Source organism: Rhynchophorus ferrugineus, unplaced genomic scaffold, assembly GCF_030347505.1.
Source record: "Rhynchophorus ferrugineus isolate W39M unplaced genomic scaffold, kcgeb_rfMv2 rfM10, whole genome shotgun sequence".
Taxonomy (NCBI): domain Eukaryota; kingdom Metazoa; phylum Arthropoda; class Insecta; order Coleoptera; family Curculionidae; genus Rhynchophorus; species Rhynchophorus ferrugineus.
Window position 1 is genome coordinate 21977795 of NW_027472589.1, and position 23620 is coordinate 22001414.

A 23620-nucleotide genomic window follows, 5' to 3' on the forward strand; every position below is an offset into this window, starting at 1 on the left:
ATCTGCTTAGAATGTGCTTTAAACTTACCGGAACATTCTCATTAACAGATTGCTGCGATGTCATAGCTAATATGACAATTGACAACATTGATTTTGTCGAGAACAAAATGCCGGTTCCCATTGCAGTCAATGTAACCTGGATATGTCTTTTACCCCATCGTGGACCTGAAAGTTAATAAATAACACTAATTAAATTATTAATTTATTACCTCAACATTCTTTTTTATTTTATATTTTATTACAACGTTATTAAATTCGCTACGATTTTCTAATTCCAAATAATGCAGAACTATATATCAAATAAAATTGAATGTTTATTCGAATTCATTCGTAAACAGTGATCTGTGATCTGTAACTTAATATAAACTTAATGAAATAAGTAATATATTAATAAAAAATGTTAATAGAAATTTAAACGTAAATAGTTGAACATTTCCACTGAATAAATTAACGTAAATTGAAAAATGTCTCACAGTTTCTTTTCTGGGAACCATTAATTAGTATATTTAGTAGCTTAAATTTGAACACAATTTTACCTAAAAAAATAAGCATTAAAACTTTAAAATATCATTTTATCTAATGAGTAATTTTAAAGAAAAAAATCCAAATATGATTTGATTTTTTATGAATTTTCCCGACGCTAAGTCATAAGTTCTTAGATTGTTTGGTTAATTAAAGTTATCCAAATAGTAAATAATATATGATAACTACTTTTAGTCAATATCTGCTCCTATTAGTTTGGCGTTAGATTGAAGATTTGTTGTACATTGTTAATCATTCGTGACTGATTTTACGAATATTTCATTTTAGTGTGTAAATTATTATATTATTAAATATTTATAACATGATGCAATTAAAATAGACCAACGGTGTTAGATAGGGGAGCTGAAATTTATTGGACAAATGACATAATGACTTCTCTAGTATTACGTGGAAGGTTTCCCGAACTTCATTAGTTTTATTTGTTTTTTTTTATTAGTTTATATCATTAGATTGCATACTTTACAAGACAAAAATTACAAAAATATTATTTTAATAGCATATACTCGCAATATTTTTTTTCAGTTATTCCAAACGTTTTTGCGTTGTCATTGTGGAACTAACTCGCACCTTAGTAAGTAAATAAATGACCAATCCTATTTTTCGCTTGACTTTCGTTGAAAATATATTGTACATACCTCTGAATACTAAAAATGTGGGGATATTATTTTTGGCTTCATAGACATCATAATTAAAATGAGTATGACAAAACGTACCCCGACTATTCGAAATAGGGGGCTGTTAGTTTCAGAATATTTGATTATTAGATGAATATATATATATATACATATATATATATATATATATATATATATATATATATATATATATATATAAATATTTTGTTGCTATAAATATATAATTGCTGTCTTTATGTTCAGAACGTAATTCTTGATTACTAATTGATTATAAGGCATTGATCATATTATTTTAATTGTTATATGAATTGTAGGTCAAAATAATACATTTTGGAGTTCTTGTCACATTTTTTGCCTCGAATTAAGCATAGTTCAGTAAGGCCTAAGAAAGATATTCCGTAGTGTAGAACACGATAGGTGATATCAATACGTTATATTCCATATATTTTATGGCTGTCGACATCGTCTTTCATTTTATGTGGCACTAAAGCTGTTCGCTTCATTTTATTTCGTTGGTTGTCACTCTTCCTGAAAGCCTTTTTTAAATTAATTATATCTTACATTCGATATGCTTAGTACAACCCAAATTCACAAATTAATTGATTACTACTGTTCTGTTGTATTTGCAATATTATACAAGCAAGGCGTGTAAGAGATTAATACATCAGTATATTTTTCCCATATTAGAATAAAATGTATCTACTTCGTTTACCAAACTAGTTTGTGCGGATTGGTTCGCTTCAATCTTCTGATTTCTTGCGTGTTGTTCAGTAGCTGTATTGCCTCCACGTCACTGTGGTTTAGCAAACTTGGTTCATGTTTCAGATCAAAATCTTGGATCACTTCGTGTATATATTTGATTCCGAGATCATGGTGCAGCTCTTCCTTGGTTACGTAGCGATAAGCATTGGTAATTAAACGTAGACCTTTGTTTTGGGTGCGTTGGATTACTAGTTGGTTTAATGTTTTAGTGTACTCCTATATTTGCACCGCGTAGGTCCAAATAGGTTTATGATTGACTGATAACCAATCTCTTGGATTTTAGATCAAGTTGACGGTATATTTCGACTAACCAGAACAGTTGCTTGACTTTGTGTGTAGTTTACTCAGCTTTTTGTCTCATATGATGTTTCCAGTTTAACCTACCATCGAGATATATTCTGAGATATTTAGCTGATTCTACTTGAAGAATGGAGTTCCACAAGGCACTACCTTGTGGAACTCCATCCGAAATATTGAGAGTGCCCCTTCAATCTAGACGCGAGAGAAATTTTCTTTCCAATAAATGTGATTCCAGCAGTCGAGAGTAATTTCGCGGTAGCAATTTGCTCATGTTGTAGATTAATCCAAGTTCAAGAGCTTATGAGACATCCAGAAATATTTCAGGGCAGTATTTCTTTTCAGAAATCAAAATTAGAAATCTGGTACGAAAAGCCTTGCAAATTTGTATTTCAATCGTTATGGAGTTTCATCAAGTTATATGACTATGGTTGCTAGGCCTCCTCAAAATCGCTTTTAAAGCATTTTTAGCAAATACTTTAAGATATATTAAATTCCCTCTATATTTTCAGAAGAACACGTTTCTAGCACAAGAACGACTTTCTATGGCAATTTTCTTTACTATATTTACGTAAAATTCATTGCAAATACATTCTTCTAGAAATCTTTTTATCTTATCTTTTATTCAGAAAAACTCCAACTTATGTGATATAAAAAACGTCTGTCTTATTTGTATTTTCTTGTATGTCTAAACTGTAAATTATCTAAAATTATTGGGTTAGGATAAACGTGCTTTCAAACGTTTCAAACGTAATTTCAAACACTGATCACTGATCCATTTTAGTCGATTACATTTTTACTAATTCTCTGATTAGTACATAATTTTGCTGCTGTACAACTTCTGAAAATTTTACCTGAAGAACAGAACCAAGCTATAGTCACCCACTTCTCCTGAATCCAGCGACGTATAATTTAACATACTTTGTGGAGACTAGTTTGGTAATTGGGTTTGGTTTAGTTTGAAGCACCTAAACTTCAAAGAAATTAAGAGTCAAGATAGGTGTGGTATAGCGTGACATTATAGTGGAAGACAAACGCATCACCTATTTGCTCTGGACGTTTTTAAGTCAAGTGCATCAATAGTATACATTGTTGATAGTACAAATCCGAGTTAATAGTTTTGCCAGGAGTCACACGAAGCACAGAACAGCATTATTCTTGGGGTCAACGCTAGCTCAAATACGCTTCCTTTCACACATTTTGTCTTACGTGATATTTTCCTCGTTCGTAACTATTTGTTTCAAAAATTGTCAGATTTCTTCTTCTTCAGATATCGAATTTTACATAAATAGTTCTAAATTATATTAACCAATGTCTGAGACGAAAACAGTCAAACCACTTCTGGCACTAAAATTCACTTAAATTATCATCACTATATGCACCACACGTATTTTTTGGAAGTAACTGTGCAAAATTTAACGAATATATATCAAGTTCAATTCCACCATTCCACCATGCCCCTATAAAATTCCCAAGTGTTTGTTCTAGTCACAGCTATTTTCACTGGTTCATTTTGTAATATTTAATTTTCTTTTCAACACGAACACATGAAGTACAATCATGTTTTCATTCCTATAAAAATAAAATACAATAATATGTAAACTTATATAAGCTTCTATATAAATAAAAGACTATATTTATATATAGAATGTTTGTCGACTATTATTTTTTTAACTATTTAGAGTAAGAATTCATCAAATAAGTTTTGTTAAATACATGATACTTCAGAGCAATTTATTGAAAATTCGATCGTGTTTTTCTTCAAAATATCTTGCAATATGACAAACGTATTATCGAAGCGATATCTTAGGCCTTCAAATTAATTTTAAAGGCTTTAAAGCAGATTGTGTTATTGTGTATTAAATCCCATATCGTATATCTATAATGAACTTCATGTCGAAACCTTCCTGACGGATGTATATTGAGGTGGCCTTAACATTTCGCTGAGGTGGCAAAATTTTTTTATCAGTGCGTTGAAAATATCTGAAATTATACCATATAAATCGCATATGCAAGAAGGTACTTTTTTAATTCAATTTGAAAAAAAAAAGACTAAAAAATTGAAATGTGTTTGATCATGTGTAAATTGCTGTTCCAAAGGTAAAATTGGATCTACGCCAAAGGTAAAGCCGAATATTCGATGAGAGTTCTATCAACAAAATACATTGAACCAAATTTTTAGAGGGAAGCTTAAAATTCCAAAAATATGACAGAAAACAGAACAATTGAAAAGTCCCCGGCTTCACACATGGTGTTACTAGAATCAAGTCTATATATAAACATATTTAGCCCTAACCCTCAAAAGATGCGTGTAATAAATTTGAGAGCTGTCGGATCATTAGTTTTTGAATTATAGCATTTTGAGTGAAGCAATTCTTGTTAATGTGAAAAAAATGGATAAGAAGGAATTTTGCGTGTTGAAAAACATTGCTTTTTGAAGGGAAAAAATACAGCTGAACCGAAAACTTGGCTTGATGTCGAGTTCTCGGATACTGCCCCAGGAATATCAACCATCAAGGATTCGTATGCTAGGTTTAGATATGGTGAAATGAGCACCATAGTCGGTGAACACAGTGGGCGCCCAAAAGGGGATGTTACCGACTAAAACAATAAAAAAATCCATAAAATGATATCGAATGACCCTAAATTGAATTTGAGTGAATTAGCAGATACTCTAAAGTTATCAACTGAATGTGTACATCATATCATTCGCGAATATTTGGGTATGAGAAAACTCTGTTCAAATTGCGTGCCGCTCGTGCTTACTTTGAACCTAAAACAACGACAAGTTGATAACTCGGAGCAGTGTTCGAAGACAGTCAAACGTAATAAACCCGAATTTTTGCGTCGATATGTGACAAAGGATGAAACACAGCTCCATCATTTCACTCCGAAGTCCAAGTGACAGTCATCTGAGTGGACTGCATACCATGAACCCACTGCAAAGCGTGGGAAAACGCAAGAGTCGGCTGGCAAGTTTATGGCGTCTGTATTTTGGGATACGCTTGGAATAACTTTCATTAGCTACTTTGAAAAAGGAAGGACCATCAACAGCGATTATTACATAGCGTTATTGGACCGTTTGAAGGACAAAAATCTCCGAAAAACAGCCGCATTTGAAGAAAAAGAAAGGGCTGCTTCACCAAGAAAATGCACCGTGTCACCAGTCAGTTAAAAAGGATGGCAAAAATCCATGAATTGGGCTTCGAATTGCTTCCTCATCCACCGTATTCTCCAGATCTGGCCCCCAGCAGCTATTTTCTGTTCTCAGATCTCAAAAGTATGCTCGCTGGGAAAAAGTTTTCGTCGAATGAATAGATGATCGCCGAAACTGAGGCCTATTTTGAAGCAGAGGACAATTCGTACCACAAAAATGATATCGAAAAATTGGAGGGTCGTTATAATCAGTGTATCACCCTTGAAGGGAATTATGTTGAATAAAGGAAAACTAAATTTGCCAAAAAAATGTGTCTTACTATTTTAGGCCGGGGACTTTTCAATTGACCTGTTAGTACACTGATTTACAAAACAAAATATTAAAATAAAATCAGACTGTTAAAGTTTCTTCCAAGCTTTTAAATATCAGTAGTTTCTAATTAAACTTTATTAAGTTAAGCCCATAAATATAATAATAAAGCATCACTTTACCTTTATCTCCTTTATACAAAATGCCATCTGTCAATTCCGATGACGACACAGTCTCCGACGACTTTTCGGCGTCCATTGTCAATTTGTTGTTGTTTGTTGTTCACTACTCGATGGGTTTTAGTGAAATATTTCACTGTGGTATCTATCGCCCTGTTTTTATCGCCGTAAAATAAACTTGTCACCGTTCTGATGTATAGTAGTATTTAAGCCCAGATAAAATCGATAAAACTGATTTAAGATATTTTGCCCAATCATACCATTGTTTGAATTCAAATAACGCATCAAGGATTCCTGGAGGTGTCGCTCTAAAATAAAATAAGCTTATTGAAATATATGTCATATAATGTAGGAAGAATATAATATAGGATGAAAAGTGTCCGGTTTTATTTATGAGATCTAGTATGCACAAACAATTTCTGAGTTTTGTAACTTCAGAGCATTATTAATGCGAACTGGTACTATGTGCTGGCGTATAAATTAGTTTTAAGGGATGCTTTTAATTTGTTTTATTGTGAAATATAGGTACAACATATTTTATTTAAAATATTATCCGTCGATAGCCAATACAATTTCCCATTTTTCGTTCAATTTTCGAAGGACGAAGACGATAATTTTTTTAGCATCCTCATAAGAGGTGAAGCACCGTAAGTCATAGTAATCAGAAGGAACAAGGTCTTGAGAATATGACGAATATCTTAGCACTTCTCATTTTAATCTTTTTCAGTATGTTATAATACATATACAAGTATAAGAATAAAATTGTTGAACAAATTTTTTTGCCTGTCCGGAACGCTCTTTGCATTTCTTCCGTATTGACATGTTGAAATTGATGGAGTGTGGTTGTCGTAAGCTTCGCATGACATTCAGTGGTCTTCAGTCGCCTCTTTCTTAAAATTGAGGTAAAAATGTATAACTTCCAGCAAATGCGATTTACTCGGTATAAATTCAAATATCTTCAATGCCCTAGAAAATTTTTTTTTGTTCGGAACAACACATACTGAGAAAGGTGAAACCTATCAGTGAACCTTCAACATGAAGTTGATCACAAATGTATACGATGCGGTTTTATTCACAATAACACCGATATGTTGTTCAAAGTACTGTGCATCGTTAGCTATGAGGTTTCCTCAGATTTTAGGTCGAATACTATTTACAGAGAGAGAAATAATTTGTCTTTTTTCTCGTAAGAAGTGAAGTGCTGGCAGGCCGGGCCAAGTAAGGAGCAATGTTTGGTAAATAGGACGGATGTCTATGGCCTATGTCTTTCCAATTTCATGTAGATTCTTACAAGATATCTGGAAATAGTTTCATATTGAAAAACAAATTTTTAGTGTTTATACTATAAAGTCAGTTTGTGCGTATTTAATTTCATTTCATAAATATTTATTATTGTTTGAATTTTCAAATCCGTGTCTTCATACAATTTTAATATTATACTGCATATTCACCTTTGATGCGAAATTCTTTGTTAATCTAAAACTACCCCCGATCAATTGTTTTACTTCAGACAGCACTAGATTATATATATTATAAATATTTAAAACTTGGAAATGCATTCAAACTAAAGAAATTAAATAAAGATTCCCGAATAATAAGCTTTCACTACTAGAAGCTATATATAAAAAGAAAAAAAACTGGTGATATTAGCTAATTATTATTTTAAAATTAATATTTTAAATCCGATGAATTTACATTACTAAACTGGCGATGTTTTATTTTGTTGACGTTAGGAAACTTATTAGTTATAAGCCTAACTTTGTGCACTTCCGAAATCAAATTTCTTCCAGTACATAAATTGTGCTGTATTGAGTAATACATAGATGTTTATAATAACATGAATGATGAATGATTTTTTGTTTCCGTTATATTGGCTACTCTAATTTTACTTCAGACAGCACTAAAGTATATATATTATAAATATATAAGCTTTCACTAATAGAACCTATATAAAAAAAGAAAAAAAACTATTGTGATATTAGCTAATTATTATTTTAAAATTAATATTTTAAATCCGATGAATTTACATTACTAAACTGGCTATGTTTTATTTTGTTGACGCTAGGAAACTTATTAGTTATAAGCCTATACATAAATTGTGCTGTATTGAGTAATACATAGATGTTTATAATAACATGAATGATGAATGATTTTTTGTTTCAGTTATATTGGCTACTCAAAAAGTAGAATTATATGAATATTAAGGGTAGAATCCTTTGCATTGTCTCGTCCAACTTTAGCATAAAATTAAGGAACACTTTTCTAGTGATGCATTTCTAGACACTGTTAATACTACAACTAAACTAGCTTTCCACTAAGATGAATTATATTTACTCTCAATTGATAATCAAGCCTATCAAAGGGAAATCAATATTTGGAATATCTCCAAGATGTTAAAATTTTTAACCAAAAATGGCTTAATAAAATTATAAGTTGGTATATAACAAAATCTGAAATTGCATGATAGTAAATGTAACTTTTTTGATAATTAGTGTTCCATTTAATACGCCCGTAATAATAGTTTTAACTAAGCTGAATCTAAGTAACTCATATTTGCTTCAGTATTTTTAAAATTCGAAATATTATTCTGTCAATACATAGAATAAATTCATTGTTAAGGAAGAAATTCAGATACGTAGATTATAATTGTTTCCATATATCTGTCGAATGAACAGTGACCGAATACCTTCCGTGGTGAAATCGACTTTTTAAGTGGAAGACGCATCAAACAGCTCTGAAAGACATGGAAAAGAATCTATGAAATAGGATACTAATGTTGTCCGAGGCCAGCTCCAGCTGTGGTGACATTTAGTGTAGAATATTCGAAGTTTTACGGCACTAACAGCAACGTATTGGTTAAGAAGATAATACTACCCCAGGGTGCCGGCTATGGATTTATAATGATGACCACATTTTAAGAAATAATAATAAATGTGTATCATATCATAACGAGATAAGTATAAATATTGTTAAACGAAAATTAAAGAAATAAACACACTAAGCAGTTTGTATCGAAGTGTAAACTAAACGAATTTCTAGGTGTGATGGGGACACAGACGGGAATCAAAAAGAGATATGCAATGATGCAAAAGGTAGAAAATCAGCAGCCTCTGAAGCCAGAATAACTGTGTCCAATTTTCGACAATGTGAAACTTTATGAACTGTGTACTTAGAACAAATATTTTTTATGTTTATGGAATAAACACTAATTCCGAGTACTATCTTGAAATAAAAGTGTATTCAACTTTAATCAAATTATGGGTAGCAGAATGGACAAGCGAAATTAATAAAAATTTAGATTCAGTCTATTCTGAAATATTTTAATAATCTAAAATACAATTTTAGCTAATATAAAGGAAATAAATAATCATCATATTAAAATCTATGTCGTTAAAAATAACATTATATCTTCATAAAGCTGTAAACCAACAAAACATAATTTAATGTACATATTGTAATAAGTAATAGTAATATAGAATAAAGAATATAGTAAGTAATATAAGTTTTATTTAAGAACATCTAACACCGTCAAAAACTTAAGCTGAATATATTGGTATGAGGAACAGTATTGCCGTTAATATTTTAATAGAAGTGATTTCCACATCGTTGATAATAAACTTAAATAAACCATTACAAGAGGTCTTTATCATCTGCAATTATTGCATTTGATCTAAAAAGTTAGAAAACAACAAATAACGTGACTTTAATCATATGTTCTATACAACTGAAAAGGATAAGCGATGATTATTTCATATGTAATGATTATTATAATTTTTAATATAATAAATTTTAAATTATAATTATACAAGAGACAGTATCACGAAATTCTAAATTTCTAATGTTAATAAAACAACAAAAATGAATCTATTTTATATATGTTAATATTCTAATAATACTACAATGAAATTACAATTTATTTTTTCATGCGCTTTCAGAAAGATCAATATTTTTTTATATAAATAACAATTTTCGGAAATGATGGTTTGTTTTCCTCTTACCCGTTCTAAAAATGCGTGTTTATTTGAAATGGCCAGTCACGTTTCTATATCTTATCTAACGTTAGAGATTAGTAATAACACCAGCGTAATGTGTGCCGGTTATAATATTATGTCGAAAAATGACTTGCTCATCAACAATTAAACAGCAAAACCTTCACCTGCTTCTGATAGTCACCCAAATATTTCCTTTATATTTCGAACGAATTTTACATTATTAACATGATGAATGTTTGGATTCGATTTATATTTAAAACGTAGTGAATTGGAAATATATTAAATTAAAATTAGTTAGTAGTAGAGGTGAGTAATCATTAAATAGATATTCGCGATCGTCATTAAAGTCATACAAAATCCATATTAAAAAGAATTGTTAAATAATCTAAGCTTAAGATTAAGAGATATTACAAGTTAAAAATAATTTATATAAAATATCAAGACTAGTTTTTTCAATATAACAATTACTAAACAGTGTAAAAATGCAGACACTTACGTTTATTTATGTTAAAATTTGATAAATTTACATCACTCTGAGCGTACACGGATTGTTATTTATAATATGAGCCTTGGCAACATTGCGTTGTCAGCCTCCATCTGACGTCTCCAATTGGAAGTTTGATTTTTATAACTATACCCTTCTTCAGAAGGTTTTGTCATTCAGAGTCAGTGAAAAAATTTAAAATCTCGCCAAAATTTTCGTTTTTTACGTCTTTGCCGGTGGATTATTTAGATAGGAGTGCTTCGATCACTAACTTTGACTTTTGGCGATGAAATGCAATCCTTGGTCGCCAGGAAACGTTGGTAAAATGAATTTAAAAGTATTATCCATCGATAGTCGCTACTATTTCCGATCTTTCATTCAATTTTCGAAGGACAAAGGGGCACACTATTTAGCATCCTCATAAGAAGTAAAGCACTGTGGGAGTCGTGACTCATGTGTCGGGACGAATAGTAATCAGAAGGAACAAGGTCTTAAGAATATGACGAATATGGTAGCAATTCTCATTTTAATATTTCCAAGTATGTTTTAATAAACATGCAAGTATAACAATAACATTGTTGTATCTTTGTTCATATTCTAGTCGTTTTGACAGCGATATCCATTGATGGTTTCATGGAATAATGTCTTCAAATCATGCCCTTCATCAATTTTTTTTCTTTTTTGCCGTTTGAAGTTTGTTGTTTGAAGGTTTTGGTTTTTGTTTAGATCAAGAAATCTTCATTTTACGTTGTGCATATTTTCTGTTTTACATTAATTATTATGGAGTGATAATATAAAAGTGATGACAATGCGTCAGTGTAGTAAAAAATGTAGTATAGCGGGGTAAAAATCTACTACGGAAATTAGACATCGTTTCCCTAAGAATGATCTCGCTTCTTACCAAAAATTGGGTTAATCAAGTAAATAATAGTAAGTTACCTGGATAAAACACAATGAAAATATATCAACGTCATGGTGTCGGTCACGGATATTTTAGTGAAAAATTTAAAATTACCCTTCCTTCACGAACAAATATTATGGCAAATGCATATCCAATATTCTTTTTATCAGGTATAGATAAAATTATCTATCTACTACATGGCTGTTTATATATTGTTTATTTACAGAAAATCAAAATCTACTTATGAAGATATTAATCTACCCAGTTGTTCGTATGCATACAGTGTCAGTGTGATGTCTCTACATAAAGAAGTCTTAAAAAAGGTAATAATTAAGGCAACTGGATAATTAGTAGTAATAAATACTACTTTTAATTGCAAAATATCCCTAAAATATTTGTAATACTTTAATTTTTTAGAACAATCAGCGTTCAATAATTTTATAGTGGAGCTGTATATTTAAATATGATTGCCTTGTTAATAAAATATTTGTTACGGTGCCATCAATTAAAAATTTAATTGGTACTTTTAGGGGATTTATTACCTTAAAGAAATCTATTGTGTCCAAATTTACAAATAACTACATTTGTTTAACAAATCTTAACCAAGATTGCTTAAAGAATTTTGTTGGATCTATTAGAGGTCATGGAGGTAGAAACAGCATCCTTCACCTAGTATGTTCGAGAAATCTTTAAAAAGGTTCATCATCACTTCAATTTTTTCACATCATTCTCCCGGAGAAAATTGTAAAGAAGATGAACATGTTAGATAACTTATATTCATTTTTATGGGGAGATCTAGTACCACTTGAGGTTGTTAAATCACCAGTTGAATCTATATTTTCAGTTCCAGAGAACTTTGCTCTGAGGAATGCAAACGTTTACCTTCAATATATCAAGATAAATTAGAACTCTAACAGATCCCATAAAATTGATGGCGCTAAAAAAATATGGGAAGGCAATATAGAAGAATTATAGATATTTTAATTTTGCCTATAAGAGAGTTCATAATTGTTTTTTTACTTTTTGTTTATATATATTTATATTATTTACACTTATGTATATTTGTATAGGATTTTATTTCAATAAATTAATTTTAAAAATTAAATTTGATTGTCATTTAGATATTATTGTCCAATAAATGTGACGTCACAAAATAATCAGGCGAAATGGCATACCAATCAAAGCTAGGTATTTTCCTTACAGGTTTCTACATAACTATTTTAAAGTAACCAATCAAAATCACGTTGTCAGCGCCGCCAATGATTGAACTAAGCAACACTTTGCCCCACTACTTACGATTGGAGTTGCACAGCCCTGATAACACATACTGAGAAAAGTGAAACCTGTCAGTGAAGCTTCACCATAAAGTTGGTTACAAATATACCCGATGTAGTTTAAATCATAATAACGTCGTTAGGTATGTGAAATTCTTTGTCTTTCTTTTCGTAAGAAGTGCTGGCAGGCCAAGCCAAATAAGGAGCAATGTTTGAAGAATAGGACGAATGTCCATGGCTTATCTCTTTCTATTTTCATGTAGATTGTTATTTATAATTTGAGCCTCGGTAATGTTGCATTGTCAGGCTTCATCTGACGTTCCCAATAGGAAGTTCGTTCTTTATAACTATAATCTTCTTCAGAGCGTTTTGTCATTCCGAGTCAATGAAAAAATTAAAAATTTCGCTAAAATGTTCATTTTTACGTCTTTGCTCGTTTATTATTTAGACAGGAGATCATCGATCACTAACTTTGACTTTGGCGATGGAGTCCAATTCTTGGCCACTATGAAAAGTTGGTAAAAGAATTTAAAGGTGGCCAGAGTTCGCTCAGGAATGAAAGTAGTGAAGGTTGAAATTTGTTCAAAATCAGTTGTGTCAGAAATCATTGATGTTCTGCGAGAAATAATATTGCAAGATCATTATATAACTTACTATTAAGTCGTTCTTAACAGTTAACATTGGAACGACGGGTATCAACAACATATCGCGTGAACATTTAGCTATGAAAAAGGTTTATTTTTGGATTGGGTCGGACTTTGGATCCCGCATAACTTAATAAAAGTTACCTCTATCGGGTAGAAAAAGTGTTAGGAAGATTGACTTAAGCCCATAGAAAAGTATGTTGATCTTCATGGAGAATATCTTGGGAAGCAAAAAAGCCATTTTTGTTAATAAATCACTATCTTTTCATTTTTGAGCTCAAAATAATATTAGCAACCCGCTGCTACTAAAACCGTAATTTCGCTGCTTTAGAATATCTAAGTTTTCTGAAAAAAAAAACAAAAAAATCAGATTTGTTTTTGAAATTAATTTAATGCATCAAACAATATTATTATATATAATTTATTTTAACATTATGATACATCTGATGCACATATCATCGAAGGACTTAAACCGTTGTTAATTATAATAGAGCCACAATGGCTTGTAGTTTAGGTTTGTTTTATTATATATACATTGAACTCTTCTCCATATGACCTATGAGGTAGTGTTTTAAGTGCGTTTTTATGTAGTAGTACATCTTGAAAACATATTCATCTAATTAACAGTTGTATTTCCAAGTTACGTATTTCACTTTCATTGGAGATCAAACGTACTCTTTTATATATAATTATTTTTTAAAGTAATTTTGATCTACAGTTCTTATTTTATTATTTTACTACCTGTGGCATTTTTGTTAATAAATTTCTACTTATTTCGATTCTATCTTCTAAGTTAGTCACTGGATTCCCACTAATGAATTTTCATATAATCTGCAAAAGGATTAGTGCCTATTCGCTAATTTTACGTCCTTAGTAAATGCTCAAATGCAAATAATCACGTGTATAATGTATATACACAGATCCCATACCCTCTACAATACGATTTGCTATATAGGAATAATCTTATATTGATATCCTATAAAGGTGAATATCCTTTAGTCGTTTCCGCTCTCATCACCTTGTCTTGGTCACAATATTTTCATTACCCCATATCCCAAAAGTCACTCACGCTGTCACTCCCATGGTCTGCATTACCATGCATCAACTATTTAAATTCCCTCAGATATTTAAAATTTGCATAACATTATTCTTTGAGCTCAGGTTTATATATTAAGGATCCCTGTTCCTAATCTAAGAAGTCAAATGAAAAGTCCCCGGCCTACCATAGTAAAACACATTTTTTGGCAATTTTTTTTATTCAACATAATACCCTTCAAGTGTGATACACTGATTATAGCGCCCCTCCAACTTTTCGATACCCTTTTTGTAGTACGATTTGTTCTTTGCTTCAAAATATGCCTGAGTATCGGCGATCACCTCTTCATTCGACGAAAATTTCTTCCCAACGAGGATTTTTTTGAGATCTGAGAACAGGATATAGTCGCTGGGGGCTAAATCTGGAGAATACGGTGGATAAGGAAGCAATTCGAAGCCCAATTCATTAATTTTTGCCATCGCTTTAACTAACTTGTGACAGGGTGCATTGTCATGGTGAAGTAGCACTTCTTCTTTCTTGAAACACGGCCGTTTGTCGCCGATTTCGTCCTTCAAATGGTCCAATAACGCTATGTAATAGTCGCTGTTGATGGTCCTACCTATTTCAAGGTAGTCAATGAAAATTATTCCATGCACATCACAAAATATAGACACCATAACCATGCCAGACGACTTTTGCATTTTGCCACGCTTTGGAGCGGGTTCATCGTTCATCTTCTAACACTGCCCCGAAACATCAACTGGTCGTTGTTTTTGGTCAAAAGTGAGCTCGCGCGGTACCCACTTTGCACAGAACTTTCTCATACCCAAATATTCGTGAACGATATGATGCACACATTCATTTGATATCTTTAAAGTTTTATTTCATTCATTTTCAAATTACGGCCATTCAAAATCATATTGTGGATTTTTTAAATGTTCTCTTCGGTAACAACCTCTTTTGAGCGTCCACTGCGTTCATCGTCTGCGGTGCTCATTTCACCACGTCTAAACTTAGCATACTATACTATACTATAAATACTTACTATATATATTATATATATTATATATACTTAGCATAATCCTTGATGGATAATTTTCCTGTGGCAGTGTCTGGAAACTCGGAATCAAACCAAGTTCTTGCTTCAACTGTATTTTTTCCTTTTAAAAAGTAATATTTTACCAACACACGACATTCCTTTTTATCCATTTCTTCACAATAACAAAAGTTTCTTTACTCAAAATGCTATAATTTATAAACTAATGATCCGACAGCTATCCAACTTATACACGCAACTTTTGAGGATTAGGGCTAACTAAAAAATATATGGATATAATTCTATTAGCGCCATCTATGTGTCAGGCCGGGGATATTTCAATTGACCTATTAAAACAGAACACGTTGTTTTTAAGCTGTGCCTGTTTAGAAAAATTAGAAATAATGAAAACTCTGCGTCTTGTTACTCAGTCGATTATTCGAACAAGAACAAGTTAATATATGCATTAGATGTACTATAATGTTGAAATCAATTATACTTAATAATATTATTTTATTATGTTATATATCAAACCCAAAGTTGATGCGCCAATGATGTAACGTTGTCTAATGTCTACCTTTGTATATATATTTTAAGAAGATTTGTACTAAATTGTAAATTCTTTAAGTAGGACTCTTTATAGTATGATTAGGTCGATAGAGTTAGCTCCGAGAAGATAACACTTGGAACCAAATCTCAATGGTACCTAATACATATTCATCATAGTGACATCAAAATTATAAAAAACCTGTCACTAAAAATAGTAAATAAATGGCTGCTTCAACTGAATGTATTTGTTTTAGAGAAAAAACTTAAATGAATGGTTTTAAGGTCGGATTATTATTAAATAAATTTTTTGATTTATATAGAATTAACTTATCGTATTTTACTAATAGTTTCCCCAGAGACTCGTACTCAAGCCGTTTAGATACCGTCTGTTGTTGGTGTAGTTGCCACTTCACAAAAGTCTGTATACCTCTGAACACTATTTGAAATTGAAAAAAAAATACAAATACATATGCAAAAAAATAATCGATTGTTTCTAAGTTTCGAAACCGCTATATCCTCGTAATATGTTTATTTTAATATTACGACTTGGACGAAAAATACAATGGTCTGTGCCAAATACTAAAAAAATTATTTAGTGTATAGATAGAGATAACAGATCTCAATTTTAAGTTATGCCCAATAAACCGCATTTACTATCGAGTCTGCAATTATGTCTGCGTTCTTATCTAATCTAAAGAATTAACGACAAATCGTTTCCTTGTCATTTAAACTACTATTACGGAACTCCTAAATAAATATTACATAAACATTTAGGAACGTCTTTACTCTATCAGCACATTTTAAATCATTCCATATTGCTACTTATTTTCTAGAATATCTCCTTTAGTCATTATAAGATACGTCCTGAATGTTATAATTCAGTATATTACCTGTGATGAACTGGTGATATAGCGATGAGCTGAAAGGTAAGAACTAAGTGAAAGCCTAACACATAGATGGGGCTAGACTTATGACATTCACCACTTTTTCAATTAGTATTAACTTTTAAAAGAAAACCATTAAATCTTAATGATATTCTACTCATAGGTTTGTGAGTTATTGTGCTATGTGTGATACTAGCTTTATTATTTACAAAACAATGGACCAAATACAATTTCGTGATTTTATTTTACACTGCTTCTTGAAGGAAAAAAATACCGTTCAAGTGAAGCAATGACTTGAAAAGTGTTATAAGGACTCCGCTCCATCAGAAACAACAATAAAATGTTGGTTTGCTGACTTCAAATGTGGTCGTAGATTCACCGATGACGAAGAACGCAGTGGACGTCAAAATGAGGTGGTAGCACCAGAAAACATAAAAAAATTCCACAAAATCGTTTTGAATGATTGAAATGTGAAGTTGCGTGAGTTAGCTAACATCGTAAAGATATCAAAAGAACGCGTTGGTTTTATGTTGCATAAGCATTTGATTATGAGAAAGCTCTGTTCATCGTGGGTGCCCTGTTTGATCACAGTTAACCGACAAAAAAAATCTGTTGATGATTCTGAGCATTACTTGGCCATATTTAAACGTAACAAACCGACATTTTTAAGTCAACATGTGATAATGGATGAAGTATGGATCCATCACGTCACTCCGGAGCCAAAACGATCGTCATCAGTGTGAACGGCAACTGGTGAGAGACCACTTTTGAGGCAAAAGAAAATCATTCTACAAAAGTGCTATTTAAATATTAGAGCTGCTCTGGAATGATTTTGTGGCTCTTGATGGAGATTATATATTGAAAAATAAAGATAAGTTTGAATAAAAAAACACCTTTTCATTGTTATGCCAGGGATTTTTTGGCTCAAGTTATTATACATATAATAGGATTAACTTTTAAGAAACACATTTTTGCCATATATGCAAGAGTTATTTTTGTTTATTTTGAAACTATCTCTTAGAAAGGTCCAATGCTATTGATCTCATTCTGGCCTGTATAAAAATCTGCCTGAATTTCTAAAGTTACAAGCAAATCCTCAAATTATAATCAAAAGGCCTGTAAATTACTTTTAATGGATATTAAATTATTTAATTTGATATGAATTTTTTTTAACTCTAGCTGACCCGGGAAACGTTGTTTTCCGATGTAAATAATTTATAGAGAATTTCAAGCATAGAAAAAAATCTAATATCTAATAAATCTCCGTGCGCTCTGAACGATGAGGGAATATAAAAATATCAGAACACCAAACATTATTTTTTTTGAATTTATTATGATTTGTTTTAAGTAATAATTATTTATATAATTAATTCATTACAAAATATTAATCTCTTAATGCTACAGCGTGAACAATATTTTTGTTAGCCCCTCTTTGTTTTGTTCCTGATGCAATTGCGCCATTCTCACACGTGCTCCAATATTTTATTCCTGAACTTATTCTTCGGTTCTTTGGGCTCTTCTATTCCGAATGCTTCTAGATTTATTTATATTACGGCTCAAATTGGCCCCTTTGCGCCTTGTTGCCATTGTTCACTGTACAATACAAAACACACATAAATAGAATTGATTGAATAATTTAATGATGGAAATTATTTTATTTATTTATTTATTTATTTATTTATTTATTTATTTATTTATTTATTTATTTATTTAAACCCGTCAGCCTCTTGGGCTATTTAGGGTGAGTTACAATACACTATATGAACATTAACATCTTAAAATACTACACAGTAGATTATAAACAGTAGAATATATAAAATAGAATTTTCAATGACACAATAATAAGTAGGTCTATGGTCTTTAGATAGTCAATCAGCAGATTCAGTTGCTCAGGACGGACCAATTGTTCCAGTGTTGTCGGCATCTCAAGTTGTCCTCAAATCATCATATTTTTGGCAGTCCAGTAGGATGTGTCTGACGCTAAGTGGAATCTGGGACAAATCACATAAGGGCGGGCTCTGTCCCTTCAACAAATGTGTTAGTTTTACTTTTTATATGTTAGTTTTATTTATATTTTACTTTATATCTAATTACGTAATTTATCAGGCATTTGTGGTAAAATTTTCCTTAGAAACACGTTCTTGAGTCAATTAATGTCTGTTGTCAATGTATTTGTCACATTAAAAAGTCTGTGTATCATCACTACATAGTATAAAACAAAGTCGCCTTTTCTGTCCCTATATCCCTATGTGCGCTTAAATCTTTAAAACTACGCAACGGATTTTGATGCGGTTTTTTTCAATAGATAGAGTGATTCAAGAGGAAGGTTTATATGTATAATACATGCATAATATACTAAGGCAACATTGCTAATTTTAGAGGTTTCTAACGTGATGTCGTAAATTAACCTATTTTTTTAGGCTTATTTAGCAATTAGCAAAAACGCTGCCTAACCCTACGGGTTAGATCAAATTAATGTACCACAGTATTGTACACCATAAAATGGTCTACAAAAAAGACCGCCATGGTATATGTTTATCTTTTAGGGATAACCCACATTAACCATTTTTATTGTTTACTTTTTACGTGAGAAAATGGCTTATTTACGAAGCTATTTTAAGCAATACGGCATTAATCCTTATCGAATTAAGTACCTTAACTACAGTGTGCAATTAATATAGATCAATATGGTTCCTTACAGCATGTAAATTAAACAAATATTTTCGGAGATATTACAAATTTAAAATTTGCGTTTAAAAATGTGTAATGTAATAAAAATTGTATGAATTTAGATATTCCAAAGATAGCAGGAATTCTTCATAGTAAGTATAGGGGAAGAGGAATTGTTTTACTCCAAATTTAATGCGTGCAGGCCAAGGGCAGTAATGAATGAACCAAAAATACTGGATCGATTTTAATCATGTTTTCATTGAGTGATATAGGCATATATATTTTATGCCCGTGCAAAGTCGGAGCGGGCCGCTATGTTTTTATATACAACGTTCATATTTTTTCTGTAGTGTATTTAATTTAGTATCAGCATTGCACCCGTGCGAAGCCGGGGCGGGTCTCTAGTCAACCAAATAAACCACATTTGTTATCGAGTCTCCAATTCTGTCTGCGTTCTAATCTAATCTAAGGAATTAACCAGTAATCATCTCCTTTTAATTTAAACTACTATTAGGGAAAACTTAATTCAACATTACATAAAAATTAAGGCATCACATTTCTCTATAAGAACAATCTAAATCATTATTTATATTTTGTCATTTATTGTCTAGAAAATATCCTTTGGTCATTGTAAGATACTACCTGATTAGTACAATTTATAAAATTACCTGTCGATTCTCAAATTATAAACAATAGGTCTATAAATCAATTTAAATATATTCTGTATTTTTTTTACAATTTTATTTCGTACAAAGTATTGTCCATCGATAACCGCAACACTATCCCCTTTTTAGGCAAATTTCGGATTCTATCGAGAACGGCGTATCGTTTGAGGAGACCCATGAATTGGCCCATTTTATGGTATCTTCATTGGAAGTGAAGTGGTGCCCAGTCATATCACGACTCATATGTCGAAACAAGTAGTAGTCAGGAGGATCAAGTTAGGAGAATACGGTGGGTGGAGTAGCACTTCCCATTTTAAGTATTCGAAGTATGTTTTCTCCGGTTTTAGAATATATTCTTGAGCGCTGTCATATTAAAGTATAGCATTCTTCTATTTTTAGTCGTATTCAGGCAATGTTTCGCGCAGTGCTTAGATAAAACGCATAAATTATAATTGAAAGCGATCGCCATTGATGGTTTAACATCAAATGCCTAGCATTAGATTGCAGCCATGAATATTTGACTTTGTAACCGATTTTAACGGCCACGGGAATATGCAAATTTACATGCACAGATTCAAACTGAAGGAGACCGATGGAGTGTCCCACAGAAACAGAAGACACTACGCATATCTTGGAGACATGCGAAATTGGAAAAAGGGTAGATGCCCGAAACAGGCATCGGACAGCCGACGGGAACTACCAGCTAAGAAACGTAGACGGGATAGTCGATGAGAAAAATGTTGCAAGGATCAACGTTTGGGACGAAACGGTGATTGATTTTGAGGAAAGGTCCAGAATGGCAGCCAAGAAGAGACAAATGCTGGCGCGCAAGTAAGTGGCCAAGTTAGAGATCAGGGAGTGAACATGACAGGGAACTAAGAGAATATAAAGCGCAATAACGTCGCGACGGTACCGAACAGCCGCTCGGAGAGTCATCCGTGAAACGTTTTGGGGATTATATGTAGGAACCACCAGCTCAGAGCTGTAACAAGCACCAGAGCTAAAAACAAATGGTCTACAACTTCAAAATACGATCTAAGAAATCACTCCAATTTTGCTGTTCAAGCAACAATTCCCACATGATCAAAAGAATTGAATCTTTATACAAATATTTACATAAATTACTATATCTGTTGGAGGCTGAAAATAGATTCTAGTTTTACTCCCATTAATTTTGCATATTATCCTTGGGTTTAACAAAGATTTATCATCATCTTGTAATGCTTTCAACAGCATGCCTTAAAATTTTTGGCTGCCAAAATTCTGTATAGTTTCAGCGTCAAAGTAACCACCTTTAAACATCAAAACTAGTATTAACTTATTTAAATCGATCTAGCCATGTTACCATAAGCTTCACACATCATTTGATGGGAATGAGTCGTTTTTTTCACCAAACTAAAAGAGCAAGATTTTCCGCAAATACGGCTTACTCTGGACAAATTCAGATATTCAGATATTTTCAATGCCCTGAAATTTCACATCTTCAATTTTCCAAAACAATTTACAAACACAGCTCAAGCTGCCCATTGCCTAGCCTTTGGTGGGCCTAAAGTATGTTCTTTAATCCTTCTTTAATATTTAATTCTGAACTTAAGGAATAATTTCATCAGTTTTAATTATTTGAGGCAACGTAAATACTAGATGGGAAAATTATTTTGTTAGCGACACTTACACACGTAGATTTTAAAATAGTACCTGGATGATTGATCACTCGCATGTAGTTTGTTTCTAATCATTCTCTTTGTTTCAATGGTGGGCCTAGAGAAAAGATTTCACTGATATGGTGCTACAATAAGTCAAATATAAGGACCACTCACAAGATTAAAGACAAAACTAATGAGCTACTAATGTTTTTATTTGTATATACTACTTGATAGGTTTTGTACTAGGTTTTTATATATTAGCTGTTTTCTTCAATGATTTAGAATATAAATGCCATTAATAAAGAAAAATCAAGCATTACCGTTTATTTTAATATAGCAAGAATATTTGGGAATGTGATTTCTTTCATGTCATATTTTTCTTTTTAACCTAAAATAACTAACAGTTTACTAGAAGAAGTGAAGGAAATATTAATTTCAATTATATTTTTTTTTGTACAATGCATATTGCAACATATTTATCAATATGTGTTACAGTAAGACAATATTATCCTCATTTTATTCTATTTAAAAAGAGATACAATGCTGTTATAGTAGATCGATCATGTAACCGAATGAGCCTGCAATAGTTGCCCGATAGTCAAACGTCTGCAAAATTCTTTAAAACCTTATAATTACAGGTTATAAATCGGCAAACGTTATTTTACGCTTTGTCTTAATAAATTGCAAATCGCCGCGGTTTTTATTGAAAATATTTTTTTTCGCGTTGCAGCTGCCCTCAATATTAACATAGTACGGGTACGGCTAAAATATCTCAAAAAATAAAAAAACCATACAACCTTAAATTCACCAAAAAGAAACCGTGTTTATGCAAAACAGGTGACGAATCAAGATCAGCTTGATGTTAGATGTATCAGAGATCAAATATTCGAAATGTATAAAAACAGTAAGTGGTTTGTCCAACCAAAGCATAATTTAATACAATTATTTCATAGAAAATTGTTAATCTGGAAGGTATCTATGTAAAAAGCAGACCTTCATACACTGTTGGGTAATATAGAATTTAAGTGGTGCAAAGATAAAGAAGGTATTTAATGGAACTTCCAGATATTGCTTTTAAAAGAATAAAAGAATTTAAAATTTTTAAAAGCTTATAACAAAATCAAGGAATTATTATATCAATTTATATATTGTTGGATATATAAAAAATTGGGTGGATGCGCATCCGACATGCAACGTCCTCTTGTATATATGGTTGCATAAGCAGATATTAAGCAGTTTCCTGTAAATTGTAATGAGCGCTACGGCGCATGCTCATACTAATGCCATCCGGACATGATGAAGATCCCGGCATCTTGATTCATTCTGTGTTGGGGCTTTGACCGAGATGTTTGTCAAAATAAATAGAGAGTTGAATCCAGTGTTTTAATTGCCCAAACACCTTCACCAAATCGATTCTACACAATCGGTTCTAACAAATCAGAAGTGGGATAAAGGACAACGCGTTCAGAGTGATTTATTAAATGTTTCATTTTTTGATTATGATTGTTTAAAGTAGTGTTTAGTGTGTAAATGACGCAAACTAGAATCCATGAGGCGAACAAGGTAATACAAAGGAATATTATTAAAACACTATTGTTTTAGATCTATCACCACAACGGCAGTTTGAATATTAATTAACAATTGGCCATAAACACGAATATAACATAATATAAATAAACATCGGCGCATACCCAAGCCACAAAATGACGCCGAAATGGATGAAACGTAAACAAAGGATACAGGTATGAATTTAAAACACTTAATTTTAAACAATTCCACTTAATTACACTGCTGCATGAAAAGGAAACTTTCCTTAAATTTTGAAAAATAAATGTTGAATAAAAATTCGACGTGGCGCATTAGTTCTAGGTAATAGGCGACGCAAATTAATTGTCCGCCCCTGAGCACAATGGGACAGGACCGGATCTGGTAAAATAATTATTTTTTTTTTACAAGCGAC

General features: G+C 31.8%; 1 protein-coding gene and 1 long non-coding RNA gene across 2 annotated transcripts in view; one reads left to right on the forward strand and one right to left on the reverse strand.

Moving 5' to 3' along the window:
• The window catches only part of LOC143204332 (vesicular glutamate transporter 3), a 30279-nt gene extending 19893 nt beyond the window's left edge, over positions 1-10386 (reverse strand). Inside the window, exons 1-3 of the mRNA XM_076416921.1 lie at positions 10371-10386; positions 5886-6190; positions 29-165 (exon numbers count right to left, since the gene is read on the reverse strand). Coding sequence (XP_076273036.1) covers positions 29-165; positions 5886-5961 — 213 coding nt within the window. The 5' untranslated portion in view covers positions 5962-6190; positions 10371-10386. The remainder of the gene's footprint in view (positions 1-28; positions 166-5885; positions 6191-10370) is intronic.
• LOC143204334 (uncharacterized) lies at positions 10019-12283 on the forward strand. The gene is made up of 3 exons (XR_013007564.1): positions 10019-11429; positions 11486-11582; positions 11677-12283. It is a non-coding gene; the product is annotated as an uncharacterized LOC143204334 (long non-coding RNA).
• Positions 12284-23620: the final 11337 nt, after the last annotated feature.